The sequence below is a fragment of the Spermophilus citellus genome, assembly GCF_964194105.1.
Source record: "Spermophilus citellus genome assembly, chromosome: 2".
Classification (NCBI taxonomy): Eukaryota; Metazoa; Chordata; class Mammalia; order Rodentia; family Sciuridae; genus Spermophilus; species Spermophilus citellus.
In genome coordinates this window covers 190,998,573-191,012,968 of record NC_138183.1, presented here as the reverse complement: position 1 = coordinate 191,012,968, position 14,396 = coordinate 190,998,573, and the positions used below count along the sequence as shown (strand labels likewise).

Sequence of the window (14,396 nt, the reverse complement as noted above, 5' to 3'; positions counted from 1 at the left end):
TTTTTCTATCTGATTTCACTCCTTATATTGTCTTTCACCTCATGGAGCACTATGGACTTTCTAAATTCCTTTTCTAGCATTTCTTCCACTGTGGTGTTAGTGAAGGATGTTGTTTAGGCATTTGGAGTTGTTTGGGATGATTTGTTCCCTGTTTTTTTTCATATTGTTTGTATGTTTACACATCTATCAGTATGGTTCTGAAGTAACAGAGTTTCTACCCTGTGAACTTGTAGTGTCTCTGTAGGTTTCCAGTACCTCAAAGATTAGGGAGAAATAATAGTAACAACCAATGCAAACAATATAGAGCATTAAACTAAATACTTAATTCCTGCTATGACATCTACAATGTTAATTGCTACAAAAAAACCCAGAAATGGTAGGGTCATCAATTTTCATCAGCACAAACAATAAGTAACCCTGTGTTATATCTGGCATTAAATCAAACAAGAGGTATCAACTGTGGCATCCACAGCAGTAATTACTGCAGTAGCATTAATGGTGGGGGCAGGTATTATATAAACCAAAATAGTGCTAAAATACGGTAAGATTAGAGTTAATTAGGATAAAATAAAATGTGATAGGAAGGCAGAAAAGAGTTTATAATTCCAAAATGTGAACAAAGAGAATGCAGAAGAGATGTAGGATGTGATGGTTATAAGGAAGGAGAAAAAAATAGTAATAAAAAAGGAAAGGAAGAGTGAAAGAATAGTAGATTTTGGGTGTTAGAATAAAAGCAAGAAAGAGAAACAAACAGACAAATAAAAACCAATATAATACTGGTAGGCTCTACATCAAAATATACTATTCAAAAACCCTAACCCTAAAAGACAAGGCAAGGAAAAATAAGTACATTTTTAAAAGTATTACACATGTGAAAAAAGAAACCAATATGTATATGTGTATATGTCCATGAAGCATTCAGCAGACATACATAGAAAATATAAACATACACACAAAACTAAAATTAAAGAAGAAAACAAGAGAGAGAGAGAGAGAGAGATTCTTAATGAAAATTAAGGAATTGTTTCCACTGATGTGGTCAGAATAGTCAGTGAGAATATATGTTCACAGTCTGTGCCCAATTATTTTTTTTCCATTTCTTCTTGAGCTACGTACTTGAGTTATATACTGAACAAGACAGTAAGAGCCAAGGGTTATTCCCTTCCTTTTTTTTGTGTTGCTCACCAAGTTGTAAGTTGGAGTTCAAAAATTATCAGCTTTTTGTGTTAAGTGGGGGAAAAAGCCAGGAAAAAAAGAGTGTACATTAAATATAGCCATTTATATAAAATTTTATAAAATTAAACCTAGTATATAATGACAAAAAAAAACGGGCCTTAGAAATTAGGGAAATTTTGATAAAAGAAGGAGAAAAAAGGAATTACCAAGGAACATGACAAAACATTTGAGTAAAACTTATGTTCATTATCTTGAGTGCAGTGATGGTTTCATAGGTCTGTAATTTTATAAGTTATACAAAACTAATATGTATAGTTTATGGTATATATTTATCATATACCTCAATAAAGCTGTGGTATTAGACAAAAAAAAAAATTATCAGCTTTGCTTCTTACCAGTATGTGGTAGGATGGGATGGGAGGTGCTGTCAGCTAGAGTTTGGTCTACACAGAACAATTTGATGCACTCCCAGGGTTGGGCTGCTGTAGAGTTCTGTGAGTGCAGTTTCATTAGGTAGAGTTCCCATGGTGGTTGTGAGCTTAGATCCAATCAGGCCCCAGATGCTTTTCTGGGTGATGACCGCTCTAGAGAGAGTAGATCAAAGCACCCCTAGGACCCACCAGTTGCCCATCTCTGCTGGGAGACTATTCAATAATCGATTCAGGAGGCTGAGGCAGGAGGATGGTTAAGTTCAAGTCTAGCCCCCCAACAACTTAATGAGGCCCTAAGCAATTTAGTGAGACCCTGTCTCAAAAATAAAAAAATAAAAATAGCTGGGACTGTGGCTCCATGGTAAAGTGCCCCTGGGTACCCAAAGGGGGAAACAAAGAAGAACTAGTTGTATATCCTGTGATAAATGAACTCTTTAAGTTTGTTTTGAGGATTATAAATAACCTATATACAATATCTAGCTTAGCATTCAGTAAGCAGTTTAATATATAATGGTCATAATTACTATTATTATTGCATAAATAATAGTAAATGTTCTTTTTAGAGACAAATTACAGAGACTAATGAAATTATTTCCCTGACCATTAATATCTCTTTTTATTTGTGTTAGTGGACATTGTATTTGTTTAAGGTGTTATAGGAAGGAAATACAAAAGAATACTGGTAAGCTCTACATCATTTCTTGGAAGTATTACTTCATAGTTTGTGATACCAAGTGATATGAGCAGCATAATTACAAGGCTACTTTCCAGAAACAGTGAGTCACTCAGATGTGTGCATTAGGACAGATGGATGGATAACCTTGTTTGTTCAAAAACAACAAACTATAGACAGAGTAAATTAGATGATGATAAATATATAAATTAGTAAAAGAAATTAAGAGAAGACATCAATCTTTTATGTCTATGTGGAGCTTGGGATTAAACCCAGGGCCTGTGCATGCTAATCATGCATTCTACCACTGAGCTACATCCCCAGCTCAAGAAATGATAATCTCAATTATTCTTATGTTTATTTTGATTTGTATAATTGTACCTCTATATATTCAAGCCTGTTATCTCTCTTTATTTCATATAGCTATTGGATGAACTCCCAATGATTTACAGCTGTTGCATATTTGTATACTGCATGTAAGTACTTATATTTAGATTTCAGTTGCTTGATATACTTTTGAATTCATATTTTTCTCAAGGAATTAATATAACAATTCAGTTATATTACTAGGATATTATAATGATGCAGAAGATTAGAAATTTTATGATATCAATTAAGAGAATAATTTCTTGGAAGTATTAATAATGTTATTTATTAACTTTTGTGATATAAAACCCTGTATCCAATTTAGATAAAATCTTAATTGTACTTAAGTTGTTCAATTTGCCTTTCCTTATGGAAAGAATGTACAAATTTAGATACTGGTTATATTTATTATTCCACGATATATAATATCATTAACAGTTTCTTAACAGAAGCTTACCAGAAAAATGAAGTGCACTTCTAGTTGTACAATAATGTGTCATTTTAATCTCTTTGTTTTGAAGTTGCTTACTAAATAGTATTTGTTTCCTTTTAATTCTTCTTATTTTAAATCACAGTAAAGCTGTCAAGGATGTGCTTATTTTGATTGGCTGTTTACAAATATGAATGGGAATATTGAATCCAAAGTTCCCTTTCTGGTTCATATTTTTTATTTCAATCTCAAGGTAATTTCTATTTCCTGAGTGACAAATCTTGAAAAATAAAATGAAATAACATTAGTAAGCATTAATATTGCCTTTGTATTGTACTAGACAGCATACTACACCATCTCTAATTCTACACAGTTGTGCAAGATAAATGGGTATTGTCCTTATTTTGTAAATAAAAAAAGTGAAGCACAGAGAGATTTAGTAACTTTACTAAGTACTTAAGTGAGCTTTTTTATTGGAGGTCCCAAGAAAATTTCCTGAGAGTTCTATCCAGGTCCACCTCTTACTTTTGACTGACTGCAAGATTACATCGGATTTTCAAGTCCCCACTGTACATCACAACCCTGTACATGACAACTTTAGCTCATACTGACAATGCTAATTGGAGACAGTTCTTACAGGTTTAATGGTTAGGGAGAATTATCCTTATTTCCTTGTATTCTGAAATCTGGTCTGTGTAAAAGTAAAAAAAAAAAAAAAAAATCCCCTTAGGGTATCAGCATTTAGGGCCTGCATTTCTCCTGCAGCTAACAGGTTGTTTGCTGAGGAATTAACATATTGTGTCCAGTTAAGCCAGATAGGGCTGCAGGAAAATTGCTTTAAGAGAGAGAGAGAGAGAGAAAGCTTGTGGGGGATCAATACAGTGGGCCCAGTTTATAGTATTACTTCCTTAACCTTATATTCCCACTATTCATATCTATCTCTTCCTTATCCCCACTTCTAAAAGTTAGTAGCATATACTAAAGTAACTCAAAGGGATTTTATTGCTGTAATAAACCATACTACCCTTAGTTCTAAACCTTTACTAAAACTCAGAAACAAACCATTTATTGGTTAGATTTGTATGGCATCAAACCCTATTGTCCTGTTTCAAAGGTAGGTGAAAAGAAGTTCAAGAATAGTGATTAAAAAAATATAGGGATTGGCAAACTTTCTCTGTAAAGGACCATATAGTAAATATTTTAGGCTTTGTGGGCCTAGGGTCTCTGTTGCAACTTTTCAGCCTTGCCATTGTAGGAGAGTGACTTACAAAAACAGTCTCAGAACTAGTTAAGGTGGTACATGCCTATAATCCCAGTCTCCCAGGAGACTAACGCAGGAGGATCAGAAGTTTGAAGCCAGCCTGGATAAATTAGTGAGATCTTGACTTAGAATAAAAAAAATTAAAGAACTGGGAATGAAACTTAGGAGTAGAGTAACCCTGGATTCAATCCAAGGTGCCACTATTAAGGAAAAAAAAAAAAAAAACCTCAGGCTGAGAAATTGGCCCTTAAGCTATAGTTTGCTATCCCCGTCTAAAAAAGTACTTGCGAATGAGCTCCTTTTAGTAACATATTTTAAAAACTATTCTGATATTTTTATATCTTTAGAAGAAAATGTTCTTGGGTTAGTAATGATGACCATATTGGGAAAAATACTAGATAATCATATAAAATGGGTTCAGAAAACACTTGTGTATTAGGTTAGGGAACAGAAGGGTATTACTTAGAAATAAGGATAGGACTGGGGATTGGGAATGTAGCTTAGTGGTAGAGCACTTGCCTAACATTCATGAGGCTGCAAGTTTGATCCACAGCTACACACACACACACACACACACACACACACACACAGGATATTAAAATTTATAGTTCAGTTTCTAGCTCTGGTAATTACTACCTGCATGACCCTGGGTAAGTCAATATTTCTATTTCTTCATTTGTTTCTCATTGGAAGTTGTAGTACTTACAAATTTCTCATGAAGATTAAATTAAATGATTTATTTGTTTATAATATAAACTTGTATGCTGTTGATGTATCAGGCACTGCGATGGGCACTGGGAATTGGAAAAGTAAGAAGTGAGCTTTTACCTCAGAAAATCTGAGGTTTTCAGTAGAAGAAACAGAACCAAAACCAAGCAGTCTTCCATGTAATGTGGTTAATATTCTACCTTAGACATATGCAAAATTCAGTAGGGTAGGAAAGGATAGAACTTGCCACTTTATGAAAATGAAGCATGGTCTCCCGACTGTCTCTGGGAATAGAACAAGTTTCAAAGTTCTACCACCTCAGTATATAAAAAGGAATTTCTGTACACTGCTTCCTTCCTTCCTTCCTTCCTTCCTTCCTTCCTTCCATATGAGGGATTGAACCCAGGGATCATGCATACTAGGCACGTGCTCGACCACTGAGTCACATCTCCAGACCCTGCCATAGTACACTTTAAGTGACTCTTAGAAGGAAACAAAAAGACTGAAATAATTTCCTTCTAAATCATTTTACTGAGGAATGATTAACATATAATAAAATGTATTTTAATTATATTTATATATATATAAAGTATATTTCATTGTATAATTTGAGTTTTGACAAATGTGTACTTACATCATTACCCTTATATTAAGAAATAGAACATGTTGATCACTTGAGAACATTCCTTTCTTCTGTATTACAGTTCATCCTGACCCGGTCCCCTGCTTTTTTATAGATTAGTCCTATCTGCTCTTAAATTTCATGTAAAAGGAATTATGCAATATGTACCTTTTTATGTCTGCCTTCTTTTGTTCAATATGATTTTTTGAGGTTCATCTATGTTATTATCAGTATCAGTAGTTCATTCTTCCTTTTTAATGCTAGTAGTAAGTATTCCATTATATAGATATACCATTCACCAATGATGCGTGTTAAGGTTGTTACCAGTTTGAGCCTCTTATGAATAAAGTGACTACATACATTCTGTGTACAGGTCTTTAATTGGATATATGTTCTCATTTCTATTGGGTAAATACCTAGAAGTGGAATTTCTGGGTTGTATAAGTCTACACTTTATAGGAAACTGCCAAACTATTGTCCAACATATTATATTTTATTATAGTTCTACTAACAAATATACGAAGAATCTCATTGCTCCATATCCTTGGTAATACTTGGTGTTACCAGTCTTGTTATTTTTAGTTTTTCTGGGGAGTATGGAGTACTGTCTCTGGTGTTTTAATTTGCATTTCTTTAAGAACTAATGATGTTGTCTATCTTTCCATGTGCTAGTTGGCCATTTGTATGTCTTAGAAATATCTGTTCAAGCATCTAGAGATATAGCTTAGTGATAGAGTGCTCACCTAGCAAGCACAAGACCCTGGCTGTGATCTCCAGCACCACCAAAGGAAGGAAGGAAAAAAACTAAAAAGAAGTGTCTATTCAAATCTTGTGCTTTTTGGTTAGAAACTGAGTTGTTTTTCTTCTTATTGAAGTGTACAATTTTTGGGGGGGGATTGAAGTCCTCTCCAGTATTTATCTTAAATATTTTTTCAGTCTATGAATTATCTTTTCATTTTCTTAATAGTGTCTCTTTATTTTATTTTTTAATTTTTTAATGTGGTGCTGAGGACCGAACTCGGTGCCTCATGCATGCTAGGCAAGCGCTCTACCACTGAGCCACAACCCCAACCCCCATTAATGGTGTCTTTTGATGAACAGAGTTTTAAATTTTTACGAAATCCAATTTATTTTTAAAAATTTTTATGTCTAGTACCTTTTGAGTCAGAAGAGATCTTTGCCTTCCCCATGGTCAAAAAGATTTTCTATTTTGTTTGCTTTTTTCCCCAGGAGTTTTATTAACTGTAGTTTTTGTATTTAGGCCTATGATCCATTTGAGTTAATTTTGTGTATAATGTAAGGCAAAGTTGAGGGTCATATTTTCCTCTGCTTGTAACTGGTTATTGCATAACATCATTTTTTTTCTTTTTTTTTTTTTTTTAATGTGGTGGTGGTAAGGATTGAATCCCTATTTTCCCCTGCTAGTAACTGGTTATTGTGTAACATCTTTTTTTGTGTGGTGGTAGTGTAGTGGTGGTGAGGATTGAACCCAGGGCCTTGTGCATGCAAGGCAAGCACTCTACCAACTGAGCTATATCCCCAGCCCTGCATACCATCTTTTGAAAAGATTATTCTTTCTGCATTAAATTATTTTTATTTTTTAATATTTATTTTTTTAGTTTTAGGTGGACACAATATCTTTTTTTTTTCTTCCTATGTGGTGCTGAGGATTGAACCAGTGCCTCATACATGCTAAGTGAGCACTCTACCACTGAGCCACAACCCCAGCCCATGCATTAAATTATTATGACAGTTTTTTTCTAGTCTGTTCTGTCCTTATGTCAATACCATGTTGTCTTTTAATTGTAGCAAGCATTATTTTAATTTTTTTTTTTTTTTTTTTTTTTGGTATCAGGGACTGAACCCAGTAGTGCTCAACCATTGAGCCACATCCCACCCCTTTTTAAAATATTTTCTTTAGAGAAAGAGTCTCTAGGTTGCTTAGAGTCTCACTAAATTTTTGATGCTGGCTTTGAACTATGAATCCTCCTGCCTCAGCCTCCTAAGTTGCACCTTATTGTAAATCTTGAGATCAGTCAGAACAGTCCTCCTATTCTGTTCTTTTTCAGTATAGCTTTGGATGTCCTAAATCCTTTGCAATTTTGTATTCATTTTAGAGTCAGCTTGCCAACTTCTAAGAAAAAAGTCTGCTGGAGGGGCTGGGGTTGTGGCTCAGTGTAGACTGCTCACCTAGCATGCATGAGGCACTGGGTTCGATCTTCAGCACCACATAAATGTAAAATAAAGATATTGTGGCCACCTAAAACTAAAAAATGAATATTAAAAAAAAGTCTGCTGGAGCTAGGGATGTAGCTCAGTGGTAGACCTGGTTGCCTAACATGGAGGAGGAGGAGGAGGAGGAAAGAATGTAGGAGAAGGAGGAGGAAAGAATGGAGAAGGAGGAGGAGGAAGGAATGGGGAAGAAGAAAGAATGGATGAGGAGAAGGAGGAGGAAAGAATGGAGGAGGAAGAGGAAGAGGAAAGAATGGAGGAGGAGGAGAGAGGAAAGAATGGAGGAGGAGGAGGGGAGGAGGGGGAGGAGGAAGAAAGAAGGAAAGAATATTCAGTCTTCCAAACCATGAATGTAGCATAATTCTCCATTTGTTCAGGTTTCCTTTAATTTCTTCCAGAGACATTTTATGTTTTTTCAGTGCATAGTTGTTGCACATACTTTGCTAGCTCTAACTCTAGATTTCTAATGATTTGGGGGTACTTACTTTAAGTGGTATTACAATTTTAAAACTTTATTTTCCAGATGTTAATTATTGATTTTTTTTGAGAGAGAGAATTTTAAAATTTAATTTTTAGTTTTCGGTGGACACAACATCTTTGTTTGTATGTGGTGCTGAGGATCGAACCCAGGCCGCATGCATGCCAGGCGAGCTCGCTACCGCTTGAGCCACATCCCCAGCCCTACAATTGATTTTTGTATATGAATGTTTTATTCCATGACCTTGTTAATTTCACTACTCAGTTTTTCTGTTAATTCCTTAGGACCTTCTTTGAACTTATCAAGTGTATAAAGCAGATTAGATCACTAACCATTTTAAACCTGTCTTGTCTTCTATGTGCATATGCTTGTTCATTTGTGAAACACATACTGGAAAGCTCTAGTATGTTAGGGTGCATCTTTGTGTTAGGTGTGACTGGGCCCTATAGAAATAGAGAGTCAAAGAACTCATTGTCTAAAGAAAGGGTATAGATAAGAAACTGACTATGATAAAGTAAGATATAAGCCAGGCTTCCCAAAGACCTTTGGTTTCTTAATAAATAATCTGCTTTGAGGGCATCTAAAATGATAAACAGACATTTCTAAGCTATTGACAGAATGAAAATGCTAATTATAATTCATAAATATCCTACCTAACTTTCTAAATCAACTTTCAAGCCATAAAGTCATATAATTTAAAAGAAAAATAACATCCAGGCTGGGGATGTGACTCAAGTGGTAGCGTGCTCGCCTAGCATGCTTGAGGCACTGGGTTCAATTCTCAGCACCACATAAAAATAAAAATAAAGATATTTTGTCCACCTAAAACTGAAAAATAAATATTAAAAAAATCCACCTGACATCCTAACATTTTCATCATTTTCCAAGCCATGAATTCATAGAAATTAAAGGCAAAAGGGAACTTAAAAATCAGATATTGCAATCCACCTTTCTTTACAGATAAGGAAATAAGAATTGGGTCCAACTTCCACAATGAATTAGTAAACTGAGAGAATCTTCCTATTGCCTATACCAAGACAGCCCTCAAAAACTGGGTACTTACTGATGGCCAATTATGTTTATATTTCCTTATTTACTCTGTATCTCCTGTGCATCAGATACTATCCTAGTGACTAGATATATGAAAAAGTAATAAGATTGTATATCTGCATGCTAAGAATGCACCATTTAGTTGGGGAAACAGATAAGAAAAGAGACAGTTATAAAAAGTGATTTTTTAAAGTAGTTTTCTTTAGGGATCATTTGTTGCAAGACATAGAAACTTACTGAATCTAGCTTGAGTTAAGAGGTTTATCTTTTGTAAGAACATCAGGAAATTGTATGGATCATGACAGCAGGAAGTACAGACTCACATCACTAGAAATGGAATGGTTGCTTCTTCATCTTTCCCTCTTTTCTGCATTCCTTCCTCTCCATTTATCTTCAAATCTTTATATCTATTTTTCTTTCCCTGAGGAATATTTTTCTGCTCATTCATCCACTTATTCATTCACTTTGGCTACCCCCAAATATCAGCCTCAGATCTTAAGTCCATTTGACTTCATACTTTGAAATCATCTCTATATTTAATTGATTAGGTTTCTGGATCCCCAACTCCAGACTTTCAGGAGAGAACATTTGTCCCTACTTGTCTACTCCTTATTCCCACAGCCTCTCATAGGCTATAGGAGTGCAGAGTTTCTAAGAATGTGGTTGGAAAGAAATGATGGGTATTACTAGACCACAAAGGTATGTAGGTAAGTGGTAAAGTCCCAATCTATTTGTTCCTGTTATATATTCTTAAGAAAGTTTCTTTCTTTCTTTTTAAGGTTTGAATGTTTCAAGATGAAGAATTCAGTAAACTACCATCTACTTTTTATCCTAGTTCTATTCAGTTTATTAGTAACCACAGTAAGTCATAATTTGTCTCTAACAGATTAAGCATATGAATTTGTCGTTTATGGAGAAAACATTTTGCTTCCTGTATTTGCTTGAAGCTGTTCAAACTGAAATGTTTCTACATATAATTGGAATATCTCATTTTCGGATATTGCTTCTTTGTTTTCAAGTGTTATTTTTCCTTATAATTGAAATAACTTTTGTAATGTTTAATTTTTTAAAGGAAGAAAGGTCAAAAAGTAAATATTTAGTTAGTAACAATGGAGAAAAATTAACTTTTATCATGAATGGACATATTACCTCCTATTTGTCCACTCCATTGGATCTAGTGTGACTATTTTAATGGTTAACCTTTTCCTAATAACTTGAGATAGCCAGTCACTTCTGATCCTATCCTACCTTGTGCTTTTCTTCCTCAAGTGAATTGCATTTTGTATTAAGAAAATATTAATTTAAACAAACACTTCAGGAAAACCTACATGTCAGGCACAGGAAATACAGAGGTGCCTAAGAAGCAGTTACTATCCATAAGGAATTCATTCTATTAGAGAAATTAAACTTGTAAACAAAGAAATGTATCAAAAGATAATAACTGAAATACTAGAAGTAAATGTTAATTATATGTGATGAGGTAAAAGAAAGCCAATCAAGACTGCTTGACTATTCCATATATCCCATAAATATGTGTGTATTTTTATGTTTTTATGTATCAATTAAAAATAAATTTAATTTTTTAAAAAGTCTACTTGAGTAGGTCATGGAAAGCTTCAGAGAGAGGAGGCAGTTGATTTAGATTTTGACTGATAATTGAAAGTTCATCCAGCCACTGGGCAACAGTGTGGCAAAACATTTTGAAATAGTCTTTCATATGTCCATGGGTATAAAACTCTGGAACCACATAAAGAATTACTGTTTTTAATTATTTGTTAATGTCAGATATTGTACTGAATACTTTACCTTTGTTGTTTCATTCGTCACCAATAGAATTGGGAAAGACTTTATATAGGTGGATATATGATAAGTGGGGAGTAGTGAATGAGCTTACTGAAATAGGTTATAAAGCTCATTGTTTGCCAGATCTTGCAATTTTAATTTTTATTGTCAAGGCAGTGGAGAGCCATTAACTGGCTTAAAGAGGAGAAAAATGTAATCAGATATGTTTTAGAAATATTACACTGGTTATGGAGGATGAGGAGAAATAAGGGCTAGGGATATGAGATTCAGACTATAAAGTAACATATAGCAATGAAAAAAAGCTGACATAAATACCTATCTATGGGACCTGTAGTCCACTGAGTAGAAAAGATGGAAATAGAGTTTTAAAGGAGTTGTTAGAATGGCTCCTCAGTTTATGGCCTGACTGCCAGTATATGTAGTATGCCCTTAACCATAATAGGAAACTTGGAAGATGGGCAGCTTTTTCAGGAAATTTAATGGATAAGTTCATATCATGGCATAGAGGTAGATAAATTCAATTTAGAATATGTTTGGTTTGAAGTTCCCAGCATTAATAACACCTGAGGCTTAGCAAGTAGTCTGGTCCAAAGATGTAGATTTGGGAGTCGGAAGGGTATAGGTAGACTAGATAGGTGGAGATAGATGAACTGGCACAGAAATTGCATAGACCATTATGATGACTAAAGATAGAATCCTACAATTATAGACAGAAGAGATAGAACAAGCAAAGCAGTCTGAGAAAAGTAATCAGATATATATAGGAAAGCCAAGAGCCCAATGTAACAGGAATTTTTAGAATGAAAAGTAAATAGTAAGTATTAGTTTCCTCTGAATGGATGTGAATAAAATGAAGATTTAAACCTAATAGAAATCTTGAAGTAAAAAACCAAGTAATCTAAATGAGAATACTGTCACCAGTAAATTGATGAAGGCAGAAGCTATATTCCAGTTGTTGAGATGTTAAATAAAAGGGTGAAAGAGCACATATGCAGTATTTTCTTGAGTTTCTAAGCTTTGCCTAAACTACATGCTAGCTAATGATGAAAGAATCCAAGAAGAGGTGAAAAATAGTCTTGTTACTGTTTAAAAAAGAGAATAAAGTAAGTCTAGAGAATGTCAGTGAATTGCCTTGCCAGCCATGTTTATTTTTTTTTTATTTTTATTTTTTGAGAGAATTCCAATATTTATTTTTCAGTTTTCAGCAGACACAACATCTTTGTTTGTATGTGGTGCTGAGGATCGAACCCGGGCCGCACGCATGCCAGGCGAGCGCGCTACCGCTTGAGCCACATCCCCTGCCCCAGCCACGTTTATATAGAGAGTAAGTGGCAGAGACAATATTGGATCACTTTCTAAGTTAAGAGATGATGTAGTTAGGAACAGGCTTTGGAGCTGGGCATGGTAGCATGGGCCTATTATCTGAGCTATTCCAGGGGATGAGGCAGAAGGATCACAGATTTGTAGTCAGCCTGAGCAACTTAGGGAGACTGTGTCTCAAAACAAATTATTTTAAAAAGATCTGAGGATGTAGCTTAGCTGGCATGCACAAGGCCCTGGGTTCAATTCCTAGTACTGCAAAAGAAAAACCAACAACAAAAAAAGGTTTTGGAATCAATGAGATCTGAGTTTAGATCTAACACTGTTACTTAGTAACTGTGGGACATTGGGCAAATTACTTAGTCTTTTTCAGCCTTAGTTTTCCTTACCTATAAAATGTATATAACAATAGTATACATTTCATATTAGTTCTGAAAATTAATATTGGCATATAGCAAGGACTTCATAATTTTCTTCCTTTAAAAAAATGTATCTTCGAGAGCATGCCCTTTTGTATTTCTTTTATTAGTAGCTGTAAGAATCTGCTTTAACCATACAAAGGCAAATTAGTTGTTTCATTTGGTGCTGGGGATCAGACCCAAGTTCTTACTCATGCTAAGCATATAATCTATCACTGAGCTACACCCTATAGCCCCAGAAATCACTTACTTTGAAATAAGGAATTCAGATTAAAGGCATTTTTCTTTTCCAAGCTTAAAGTTACTGATATATATATATATATATATATATATATATATATATATATATATATATATATATATTGTCTCAGACACATTATTTTAAAGCCCTGTGACTGTTCAAAGGAAATAATTTGATCACTTTGTAGCTAGAAACTTACTCCAGAAATAAACTTAGTAGCCAAATTGTATGAATTTGTAAAACTTTATTAAATCACTATATTAAATGAGGATATAGAGATATTTACAACCAGTCCTTTCTATCAAAGAAATTCTTTTCTTGCAGAGAGAGAAAGAGAAAAACCAAATGCCATAGTGATGGTGGGTAGGAGGCATACTTTGAATTGAATCTTTTTGTTGGTGGTGTTTTTCTAATTAGCTATACATGACAGTAGAATGTATTTTGACACATCATACATAAATGGAGTATAACTTCTCATTCTTCTGGTTGTCCGTGATATAGAATCACACCAGCCATGTAATCATATATGCACATAAGGTAATAATGTCTGATTCATTCTACTGCCCTTCTTACTCCCAAACCCCCTCCTCTGCTTTCACTCCCCTCTCTAGTCCAGAGTATCTCTATTCTTCCTTAGCTGCCCCCTTCCTTTTATTGTGAATTAGCATCCGCATATTAGAGAAAACATTCAGCCTTTGGTTTTGGGAGTATTGGCTTATTTTCACTTAGCATGATATTCTCTTCCACTTACCTGGGGAATGCCATAATTTCATTCTTCGTTAAGACTGAGTAATACTTCATTGTGTGTATATACCACATTTTCTTTATCCATTCATCTATTGAAGGGCACCCAGGTTGATTCCATAGTTTAGCTATTGTGAGTTGAGCTGCTATAAACGTGGGTGTGGCTGTGTCACTGTAGTATGCTGATTTAAAGCCCTTTGAGAATAAACCATGGAGTGGGATAACTGAGTGTTTCCATTCCAAGTTTCCTGAGGAATCTCCATACTGCTTTTCATAGTGGTTGCATCACTATGGCCATTTTCACAATATTAATTCTGCCTATCCAGAAGCATGGGAGATCATTCCATCTTCTAAGATCTTCTTCTATTTCTTTAGTGTTCTGTAGTTTTCATTGTAGAGGTCTTTCACCTCTTTAGGTGAAAAGGTTGATTCCCAGGTAGTT

At 34.6% G+C, this 14,396-nt stretch overlaps 1 protein-coding gene across 2 annotated transcripts in view; it reads left to right on the top strand.

Moving 5' to 3' along the window:
* ACER3 (alkaline ceramidase 3) overlaps positions 1–14,396 on the top strand; it is a 180,469-nt gene that overhangs the window by 116,118 nt on the left and 49,955 nt on the right. For both annotated transcript variants that reach the window (XM_081274044.1, XM_081274043.1), the window contains exons 4-5: positions 2,704–2,756; positions 10,207–10,288. In XM_081274044.1, coding sequence (XP_081130170.1) covers positions 2,704–2,756; positions 10,207–10,288 — 135 coding nt within the window. The remainder of the gene's footprint in view (positions 1–2,703; positions 2,757–10,206; positions 10,289–14,396) is intronic.